The sequence below is a fragment of the Tachypleus tridentatus genome, chromosome 6 (genome assembly GCF_004210375.1).
Source record: "Tachypleus tridentatus isolate NWPU-2018 chromosome 6, ASM421037v1, whole genome shotgun sequence".
Classification (NCBI taxonomy): domain Eukaryota; kingdom Metazoa; phylum Arthropoda; class Merostomata; order Xiphosura; family Limulidae; genus Tachypleus; species Tachypleus tridentatus.
Window position 1 is genome coordinate 129,460,423 of NC_134830.1, and position 11,504 is coordinate 129,471,926.

At 31.0% G+C, this 11,504-nt stretch overlaps 1 protein-coding gene across 6 annotated transcripts in view; it reads left to right on the forward strand.

Annotated features, from left to right (window-relative positions):
• LOC143253647 (uncharacterized) overlaps positions 1-8,400 on the forward strand; it is a 29,936-nt gene extending 21,536 nt beyond the window's left edge. For 3 of the 6 annotated variants that reach the window (XM_076507837.1, XM_076507840.1, XM_076507839.1), the window contains exons 5-7: positions 1,428-1,490; positions 1,652-1,813; positions 5,046-8,400. In XM_076507837.1, coding sequence (XP_076363952.1) covers positions 1,428-1,490; positions 1,652-1,813; positions 5,046-5,846 — 1,026 coding nt within the window. In that variant the 3' untranslated portion in view covers positions 5,847-8,400. The remainder of the gene's footprint in view (positions 1-1,427; positions 1,491-1,651; positions 1,814-5,045) is intronic. The other 3 variants (XM_076507842.1, XM_076507843.1, XM_076507841.1) reach the window with 1 other exon arrangement.
• Positions 8,401-11,504: the final 3,104 nt, after the last annotated feature.

Sequence of the window (11,504 nt, forward strand, 5' to 3'; positions counted from 1 at the left end):
GAAAATGTATAGTAAACATTAAAATTCCCTGAAGAAGTAAGATCTACCTCTTGAAAGTGCTTGAGTTGTATGGTTTTTATTTGTTTCTACCAAGATTCTTGAACCTATGTTTTTTCATCATGAATGTTGAAATTCTGATATGGTAGTGCCTCATACAAAGATTTCTTGATCTTTTGCCCCCTAAACGTGCTAAAAGATATTTGCAATCGGTACGCTGATCTTTATATAACATAAATTTCATGTTATCTATATTGGCATAGCTAGCTCCCTTTACTGTTTCTGCTCAATATCTTGGTTTTTGCATGTGACTACCATTTATTAATGTACCATTTCAATTTTTTCAGTGCTGTTATTTTGCTGTGTTTACATTCACTTGTTTCAATAATATTTTTGTATTTATTTTTTGTTACAAATTAAAATATCTTAATATGAATTTGCAACAAATGTATCAACTACAGAATTTCCCCTCACAGTAAAAAATGCTACTGGGCTGATAAGATTTCCCAGAAGTCAAGTGTAACTTTATCCTAAAAGGAGGTACAGATCTTAATTCACAGAGTAAGATTCATGTGTTTGGCTGGAAATTACTACTTCTTTTCAATGTGAAAATGTTCCTGAGTAAAAATTCAATCATTGAGGGAACAATTTAGACTTTTTTTTGAACATCTTCTTAGGTCTGTCTCACTCTTTACCTCTTTATAATGTTATAGATAGTTTATTTTAAACAAAGTTTTCACATTTTTATTAAAGTATGAAAATGAAGTAATGTTACTATTTGTAATTTGTACATAAACATCTGTTCTTCGCATGTGAATATATCTTTAAACTTTTTACACAATGTTATCAGTACTTGATCTACAAAATGTATAGAGCACTTGTTTGAAATTTTTAATTTTGCTATTGCTGCTTTCTAAATTTTGATTGAGAGAGATAAATGTATCAGAACCTGATTCTAGTCTTGTTAACTTACCAGACTGTCAACCTAGTTTTGCTAACTGACTCAGATGTTATCCTAGTATTGTCTCTTGTCCAAATAGTCCAGTCGTTTTGATTAACCAAAATATTTTCCCAGTATTGTCGACTAACCAGATTGTGATTCTAGAAAGATTTGTTGCTGTTTTTATGTACATACACTGAAATTAGCTTTTGTTTTCACTTCAGTTCTTAGATATTGATTTCCTATGACTTGACTTTTAGTAGCACTTTTTTGTAAAAGTACATTATATATCTAAAAATATGTAAGGATGTAAGTTTCACTAACATGGAAAATTAGCAGATATATTTTACGTTCTGAAGCATAAAAATAATCAGAATTCTTTCTAACATAACCAGTTACATTGATACACGAATATTTGAAAGACAACTGTTAGGTATTTGAAATGTTTTATCTACATTATTCTAATTCTAATTTTATCTTACTTTTTCAGATTAAAGTATGCTTTCCCAAGATAAGAAACAAACAAGATGAATGGCTTATACCAAATTCAGGGGTAATGTTTATAATTATTTCAAGTACAGTTACACCTTTTACCCATTTACTGTAATGATTATTTGGAAGTTATTATTGTTCTCTTGGTTATATTTTCTTCTTGTATATTTATTGTTAACTAAGAATTTTAACAAAAACTAAAAGCAAATTTCATGTTATTAGGATAACCAAACAGTAGAGTCATTTTCTGTTTTTACAACATCCCAAGAAGAAGTGGAAAGCATGAGTACAGATCATGAATCTTTATCTTCCTTGAGATCAGCATTTGGGACATTGGACTTACCTGTCATTAATGATAAATACTGGCTCAGTAGCAAAGCACAGGTAATGGTGTTTTTTGAATATGTTACTGTGAAGGATACTTGATTGACTCAGCTAGTGAGTTATTTGTGTTAATTATTCTGTAATCTGGAATTGGAATATGCAGTACTTTTGTAAAGTAATAGATTAACTAAGTCCAAAATAAATACAATGTATTTCTTCACATGTTAAAATTCCATATTACTGTCATTTTTTTAAAAAGAGAAATAACATAGTTAAGGATATCTTACAATGATGCACCTGATCAAATAAAGGATTCCTACATTGCTGCCACTCACTAACTGTCACAAGCAATTAAGTCATGTAGAATGGTGTTTCTTAGCCTGTAGTATGTTTATCACTTAGATTATGTGATCTTTCTTGTGTATACATGAGAAACTGTAAAAGATATTCAAAAAATATAATTTGAGCCTCAAAATTGCAGAGCAGTCTCAGTAAGTTAAAACATTCTACTAACCAGCACTCAACATGTATTGTGGATCTTGTGATTTATCTTTTGTTTATCAATATTACTATTTATTTATTTTTTTGTTAAAGTAAATCTGGTTTTAAAAACAGGAGTTTTATGTATGTTTCTCAAAAGTTTTTACTTGGCCATACAAGGATTTTTTTTACATATTTCTCTTCCTTTCTAAAGCAGAAAATCAACAAGTATTGTGAGTATATTATTTTGTGTGAGTGCTTCAGTAGGTCCCTCATGATGAAACAGTGACATTTATGCTCATTTTTGGAATGAGAAAACTGTCCATGCAAGGTATGTCAAATCAGAATTGTTAGAACATGCTACTGTAACAGATCTGTTTGTCAAGCTATTTCCTGTTGTTGCAGACCTTGATTATAAGAACTTATTACAGATATCCATGGACAGCTCCAACGATAATAGAAAATTACATGAAATATTATTAAGTGAAGCTAATAAACTCAACACAATAAAAGATATTTGATGCAAGTTTGTTTTTGTGGTTTACACAATTCAGTGTTTTTAGAGATGGTATATAACATTTGAAAATATGAAGAAACTCTCACAAGTGTATTCTGTTTTGTTTTTCAAATGTTATCCCAAGTGTTGATGACTTAAAGTGAAATTGGAAACTCCAACATTCCACAAAGGTTTTGTAAGCACTGATGGCTGGAGAACATTAGTGTTATGGAATAGTGATTGATCCTGCTATCACCAAAATTAAAATCATTTGACAGTAGTATTCATAAAGCTGTTGACCTTACTTGTCATGGGTCAAAGGCCATTTTGTATCACATTTGTTTATTCACATTCAAAATGTTATTAAACTACTATTTTATGAATGTATGTAAACAAGTTTGGTGTCAAATTGTAGATTATGATTTAAATTTTAGTGACCTATTAAGTAATTTCTAAATTTAAAAGTAAATATTAAGAAAAAATCCTACATACTGATTTTCATGTGTCACATGGTATGATTAATGCAGCATTGATTCCAATTAGATGTGTTTGATATCCAAATACACAATATATAGCTTCTTATAAATTGGGAACTCAAATTGCTAATACTGACAAGCTAGGATATCAAATAAGAACCTCCTATCTTTTCTATTTGTTGAAATACTGCTCAGGTATTGAACCAAACACATTTTTGGAAATGCTTCTTTATATACACTTCAGTCAAAAGCTCAGAATGTCCTACTAGTGACTTTATCAACCAATTTCAAGTATTACAACAAAGTATTTTCCTTTCAGTACAAATCTTGAAATTGGTAAGTTGCCTTTAATCTTCTCAGAATGTGATATTTTTTAGACCCAAATACAGCTTTGTTACTAAGTTTGATAGATTACAGTGGAATTCTGTGGTATTGATATACTAATTTATGATTTTTTTGCTTATTTCAAATCTATGTATATAAAGCAGTGTAATGGTTTGGGATTGTTTTTCTGCTGAGGCAGCAGAAGATATTTCCAAAGTAGATGGATTAATGGACTAGTGCAAGTACCATTAGATACCAGTTCCTCATGATATACCTGTTAGTTTGCATATTAATGGTAAAGGACTCTTTACCACCAAGAAGATAATGGCCCCGCGAAACACGCGTCCAATCTATGCAGATATTACTTAGCTAAGAAAAAAATTTGCTAGTCATTCAAATGATTAGATGACCCACCACAAAAAAAAACACCCTGATCTCAATCCATTTGAGCAAAACTTAGATTTGGTAGGTCAAAATCTTGAAAAATCAAAAGTTACTTCCATAGAAACTGTATGAGAGTATATAACAAACATTTGGAGTAAAATCCCAAAAACACTAAGTATGTTTCAACAATGCTCATCACTCCTTCAAGTGGCTCCCTGGATCCAATTCCTTTGACTCCAGGTTCTGGCATTCCCTTGTCCATCTTTTCTGGCCCTGAGATGCAGAATGATTATTTATTCACACCCTCAGTTGCTGGAATCTTCTTTCAATGAAAGACCTACCCACTCAACCCAGGGTAGGATCCATGAAGGTTGATAGGCGTCCTCCTAATAAAGAGAACAAAGGAAGAAGACGTGGTTGAAAACAGAAAGACTCCACTCAATTCACCTATACATAAGTAAAGATGGCCACTTTGATACAGTGGAACTGTCGAGGCTTACGTTCTAATCTGGATGACATCAAAACATCGATTGATTTTTGCCATCCTGTTTGTCTTTCCTTACAGGAAACATTTCTGAAACTTACCGATACAGTTACCTTTCGGCAGTTTTCCTTGCACAGAAATGACAGGTTGTGTGATGGACGAGTGCATGAAGGGGTGGAAGTGCTTGTTGGTCAGCATGTGCCCACCCTGTCTTTGCCACTCTATACACCCTTGGATGCCTTAGCTGTCAGTCTTTTCTTGGGTCCTACCATCACTGTTTGTTCTCTGTCTCCTTGGGAGACCTATAATGTTCTTCATGAGTTTACTTATTCTCTGTGCATGTATTACACTTGCATAACCTATACATTATGCAGATAAGGAGATGAAATACCATTTTCAAGAAACATAATACCAAGGAAAAGTGGTAACTTCATGTGTAGGAATCAATGAATAGTTCCTCCATCAGGACTTGAAGATCACATTAAAGTCACCAGTGAGAATTTTTAGGAATTCACTGAATGAATTGTCCTATGCTATTTGTTAAAAATGTTTAACCTTTTTTTATTATTATTATTATATACCTTTCAGATGTTTGGTAGTGTTATGTTTTGCATATCATAGCTTTATGTTTAGTTTTTGTTTTTCTAGGAAGTGAATTTTGAGCTTGAGGATAGAAGATCACCAATTGGTTCTTCTGACCCTGAACTAGCAAGCTATAACAAATGGCTACAAAACCCAAAATGTTTTCCAGGTTTCCACCACTCTGTTTCCAAAAGTCATGAGGTCCAGTCTGATACAGAGAGAACCATTCTGCACACTACTCCAGCAAAACAGATTATTAAAGCTTTAAGAGAGCAAATTTCCATGATACAAAATCAAGATAACAAGTGTTTTTTAAAAGATCAGGTAACTCTTAAGGCACCAGATTTTAAAAAGGGATTACATGAGAGTAGTCACAATATATCTAACCATGAATTAAAAAAAAGTAAACTGAAGGATTCAGTGATCCAACATTTCAGACAGTCTTTGTTAAAAAGAAATTCATTCTTAGAGTCTCAGATTTGGGTTAAACCATTGTGTAAAAATGTAGAGATTGATTCTGAGGGAAAATCAGTGTTGCTGAACATTGTACAGGATATTTCTACTGATAAGTGGCTCACATCTAATAATCATGCTGAGCATAAGGGTTATGTAGAATTACCCCTCAGTAAGAAGAAAAATAATATTGTAGATAAGGTTACAGAGAAATGGGTATCAGAAATAAATAATAAGAATCCAAACAATTTCAACAACTTGATGAAAGACATGTTTGAATCTTACTTTCAGCCTTTGGATGTCCCGTTGTGGTTAGGTCACAAGATGTTTGGTCAGCCACATCCAGATTGGCCTTACAGTGAGGAAAAATATAATCTAATCTTTGGTGCAGACAAAAATAAAATAGATTCATAGGATTTCTTTTAAAGATTTAAGAGATATGATGAGTTACCAATTGTTTTGTTATTTGTTATAATAGTTGTTACCAATAACATTGGTATACATTTACTATCTAGTTTGTTCAAGAAAAAAATATTGTTTCTTTTTGAAATTAACTTAGCTAAGCTGCAGATGAAAGTACAATAAAAACGAGTTTACCCTGGTCTGTTTAAGAATAAAAAAGTTAAATACTTGTTAGTAGTTTACAAAGAAGAATTAAAACTAGTAATAACCTGTATAGGGGTTTCTGAAATTACTTGTTTTATTAGTTAGCAAAATGCAGTTTTTTTTATCCAAGCAAACAGTTCTTGTCATTTAAGTATTACATAAGTATTTTTTGCAAATTAAAATCACTCTATACTTAATATTGAGAAATGATTGAGATTCTATATGATTCTATATTTGAAGTCCTAAAGTTTCTATAAATCTTAATTGTAAGTGTTAAGAAACTTGATTTTCATTTGATTTTCTATGCAAAAATTCTATTGTAACTTTTACAGAGATAACATCTGTGAAAAAATAATAGAGTAACAAACTTATTTTCATAGAAAAAAGTGTTTTTGCTATTTTTTTTTTCTGACGGGAAAGGCATTTATAATTTGTTTTCAAGAATTAAAATTTTTTGGTTTGTTTTGACAAAGGAACAAAAGTGTGAAAATTGACCTTAACTGTTAATGGAAGACAAAGAATTAATCAGTTTGTGTTTCTAATATAGAATAAAAAATGATTTGATAGTTCACAAGACAGCTATGGAATTGTATGCACCATAGTTAATCTCTGGTTTCTGTTACTTTAGCAGAATGTTAAATTTATAATACTGAGACAACATACCACATAGAAGGCAATATTTGTTTTAATTATACTTCTTTCAGAAAGTTTTGAACAGTACATTTTACATCTGATTATAACTTGCAACTAAATGTAGACAATTACAACCTGTTAGATAAACAATTCAGTTAGAAACAACTTTTTTGTGTGAAAAGGTTATATTGAAGATGGTGCATTTGGTTTTAAATGACTGTTGAAAACTGGTATTCAGGTACTGAAAAGTGGCACAAGTGAAACCTACTTTATTTTCTGAAAGGAATGATCGTTGAGACAATCTTTGGGATGTGTGTGTTTAATTTTTAAGGGAACTTGTTTTTATATAAATCTTGTGTTGTAAGTTTTTTTTCTTTGTTCAACAAATGTAAAACAGGATGCCTGAGTTAAAAGTTGAGCACCATATGGAAATACATAAATTCTGTGTTGGGTCAGTATTTTATGTGAGCCAGTTTTCATGACAGCTAGAGATGTTTGAACAGTAAAAAAGTTCTGTGTTAAGCAAGTGCATTTAATAATAAATTGTAATTGATATATACATGCATGTTAATTTGTTATACATTGAAAATAAAACAATATTAAATGAAAACATTTTATCAGTACGATATTGTTTTTCATTAAGTGTATTGAATAATTAATTTCACACACACTAGTTATACATGAAAAATATAACAATATCAAAGCAAAAGACTCATCAGTGTTGTTTGTCATGTTACATTCATACAAAAACATTTAATAATGCTAAATAGCATTGCTGTTGGCTTGGAAGTTTTCCTGTCCCTCTTAATCGTGTGAATATTACATTTTGTCTAATATGAAAATAAATGCAACTAATATTTTAAGTTCTAACATTTTCAGTCTTTCAATTAAATATCTAATTATTTAAGTGTTTATATAATGTTCATGTTGTGTACCAAATTATGTTTTGTTTATTTTTCAAACTAAAGGTAAAAGGTTTACTTTTAATGAATATTACTTTGCAAAAAGAAAGTTATTTTGATTACATCATTTAGGGCCTAGCATGACCAGGTGGTTAAGGCACTCGACTCGTAATCTGAAGGTTGTGGGTTCGAATCCTCATCATACCAAACATGCTTGTCCTCTCAGCCATGGGGGCGTTATATGGGACAGTCTATCACACTATTCATTGGTAGAAGAGTAGCCCAAAAGTTGATGGTGGGTAGTGATGACTAGCTGCCTTCCCTTTAGTCCTACACTGCTAAATTAGGGACGAATAGTGCAGATAGCTAGCCCTCATGTAGCTTTGTGCAAAATGCAAAAACAGATAATACACCAGTTAGTTTTATGGTAAAAATCAGGTTTGTTTTAGAAAACAAATTTTGATTAACAGAATAATATTTCGTATTCCTTTTATTTTTATTGCAGTTAACAATATCAATACAAAATATTATTGTGAATTTTTAAGTTTTTTTGTTTTAGCATGAAAATTGCTTTTTTTAGGTATTTGCATTATATGTGTACAGAATTTAGGAATACAAGTTTGTGAATGTGTTTGTTATTGTAAAATATATATATAGCTTGCTAACATGTACTGATATTTAACATCAATATAATGTTACAAGCACATTACTTATAAAAAAAAGTGTTGGAGGGTTTTAAAGAAACTCGTATTGGGATCGTTACATGTAATCCAATGTTATATGCTGAATATGTAGTTATTGATCAAAATAAACGAACATTTACTATATTTGCATTTGTGTGCTAATTTAACTTAGTGATAAAATTTTCTGTGATGTTTATCAAAATATTTGAAAATTAATTCAGATTGTCTACTTCCATGTGAGAATGACAGTTTCTGTTATTTAAATGTCATCAATGCAACTCCTGGGCTGATTGGCTCAGTCTAATGGTTAAAATGCTGGATATGTAATATGCTGGTCGAAGGCTTGGATTCCATTCCTGAAAATTCAGCCACGAGAGCATTACAATTTGACGTCCAATCCCACTATTCGATTGAGTAACCCAAGAGTTAGTGGTGTTATGGTATGGCTTCCCTTTATTGTATTACTTCTAACTTATGGACCACAAACATGGATAACCTTCGAATAAGTTTGCACGAAATTTAACCAAACAAACATTGATTAACCATTTTATGATTTGATGTTTGTGATTAAACCTGAGGGTCAGCACTGTGTGATCCTGACTAAGTATGTGGACAAGTTAACATGTAAGCACAATCAAGATTCATGAGGTTGGTATCTTTGCCAGACAAATAGTGAGGTGCATTTTTTTACTCATAGCCATGAAACGGCTATCTTCAGTACAGAGTTGGTATGGGTCATGGAAATCCTGTAAAGATAGGTAATCTTTTAAACAAAATTGTAGTATTCATACCTCGCTGAAAACAAAACTCACAAACGAGTGAACATTTCCTGAAAGATTTTTATGTGAAGTATAAAAAATTTTCGGATTGTATTGATATAAAATGTAATTTTTTATGTATTGAAAGTAGTAACTGTCATTGGAAAAATAAATTGAGCTTTTTTCTTTTAGTGCTATGTTTACAAATTACATCAGTAAAAGTATAATCAAAGGGTCACGTGTCGTCCAAGTGAAAGTGGTGTTCTTGGTACGTTGAGATTACATTTATTTAAAATTGTGTTCTTTGATAAATAAATGGTTGTTACACATACTGTACTTATCTTTCTAATTGGCTAAATCTTGAATATCCAAAGTGTGAAAGTTTCTATGAATTTTGCCTTGTGGTGCCATTCAGTATATGGCAGTAAATTGTATTTTTCAATCACTTGTAGATAGATGCATCCATTAGGTCCATTATACTAAGATAATCACCTTTACCTTCTAAAACATATCTTAACACGCATTAAAGGTACATTTAAGATTGGGATGAGATATACAACAATTAAGTTGGATATCTCATTCTTGACATTTGATTGTATTCTGATAATGTAGCACATGAAGATCAACATATTGATAATTTGTCACATTGTGGTCTTGTATTAAAGTAGTAACTTAATCATTGTTTTTTATGCACGCACACACTTTGTTTTGAAAATTTAATGAGGATATACATGAATATAAAGTTACACTTGAGTAAGAAGCTATTACTTTTGGAATAAATACTGATTGGCACATGTTACCATGATGAATATAGTGTGACGCAAAGACAACCAATCATGATGTAAGTTTAGGTAACCGAACTGATAAAAAATGTGTCAGGCTTCACATAAACAAGATAATAGTACAAGGTTCAAAGAGGATACTGTGAAACAGTCTTGTATTTCAACAGACAGTTCTATCTTTCACTGCAGTTTACGACTTTTTCAGTTAATGTACGTAAATATATACTGTGAAATATAATTCAAATCATTTTTGGTAGTGTACAAAGATAATTTTGCATTAAACATTGATTTCCTATGACTTTCAATTTGTAGTAGCACTCTTTTTTTGCAAAAGTATATTAGATATTTGAAAATACGTAAGCATGTGAGTTTCACTTACATGGAAAATTAGCATATATGTTTTATGTTTGAAGCATAATAATTATCAGAATTATTTCTAATATAATCAGTTACGTTGATACATGTACATTTGAAAGATAACTGTTAGGTATTTTGAAATTTTTTTGTCTAGATCATTCTAATTCTAACATTATCTTCCACAATGATAAGCTGTTGCAGGCTCTTTAATGGAACAGAGATGTACAGTGTAAAATACTCCTTTACATCGTTGAAATTGTTGTTTGAAATACATAAAAACTATCTTTATTAAGGCTGCTAAGACTACTGGGCTACTCAGTTGATGTGCTTGCTTGATCCTGAATATTTGCTAGTTAGCTGAGTTTAAATTGTCACATGATTGTGGAAATGAAATTCGGAAGACAAACAGCCTTTTGAATATGGATGTTGTGAGACTATCAAGAGGGTGTATAAGGTTGTTCCGATGTTATGGCCCCAGGAGTCACAGAAGGAACCAAGGCTATAGATAACCATTTAAGACTATACAAGTAGTATTAGCATGTAGTTCTTAATCGTTAAGTGGTATTTGGGAGAGTTTATATTTAATGTTATTGTTTCGTTAATTGAAATAAATATTAGTGTTTCTTCTGTGGCCATGCAATTATTTCAATGTATATTTCAGTAAACATGTTTTATCATCATCATGTGAAATTCAGAACTTTTTGAGGTACGTTTGGTCACGTAACTGTTGTAACAGGTTTATATGATTGTATTGTACTATAAAATATAATTCAAGCAGAAGTGAAAAGAAAATATTTAGTTTTTATTTAGTCTTTTTTACCTTGTAATTGTGACTTTTATGTTTTCTAGGTGCCTTTTTATGGCTATTTATAAGAAATTATAGGCAGTGAAACTGTTTTGTTTATCTTTTACTGCTTTATTCAGTCACATCTACAGAAAAATAAGAGTGTAGTACAACAGTAACATAAGTAAAACGAAATTGTGACAGATGTGTACAGTGACGTGGCTACTTTTATGGTTTGTTTTTTTTTCGGGTTATCTTTTCGTACGTTATATTTGGGTTATTTTGTCATTTGTTTTATTTGCGTTACTACTGCATTATTCATGTGTTTTTTTTTAAATATTTTTATAAGTGTGTTTCTCACTGAAGCTTTTCTGAGCCTAATTTATTTGGCTTTAAACAAGCTGCTGTGAAAAACCTCCTTTGTGTGTGAGTACATGTTTTAAAATTTATCATACATACTAAGAACAAATTCGGAAAAGAAGGCCACTAGTCAACAAAATTTTGTCAAATATGCCATTTTTGGGCCCCAAAGTTGAGATCACATTTATATTCTCCTTACTTCTTCCT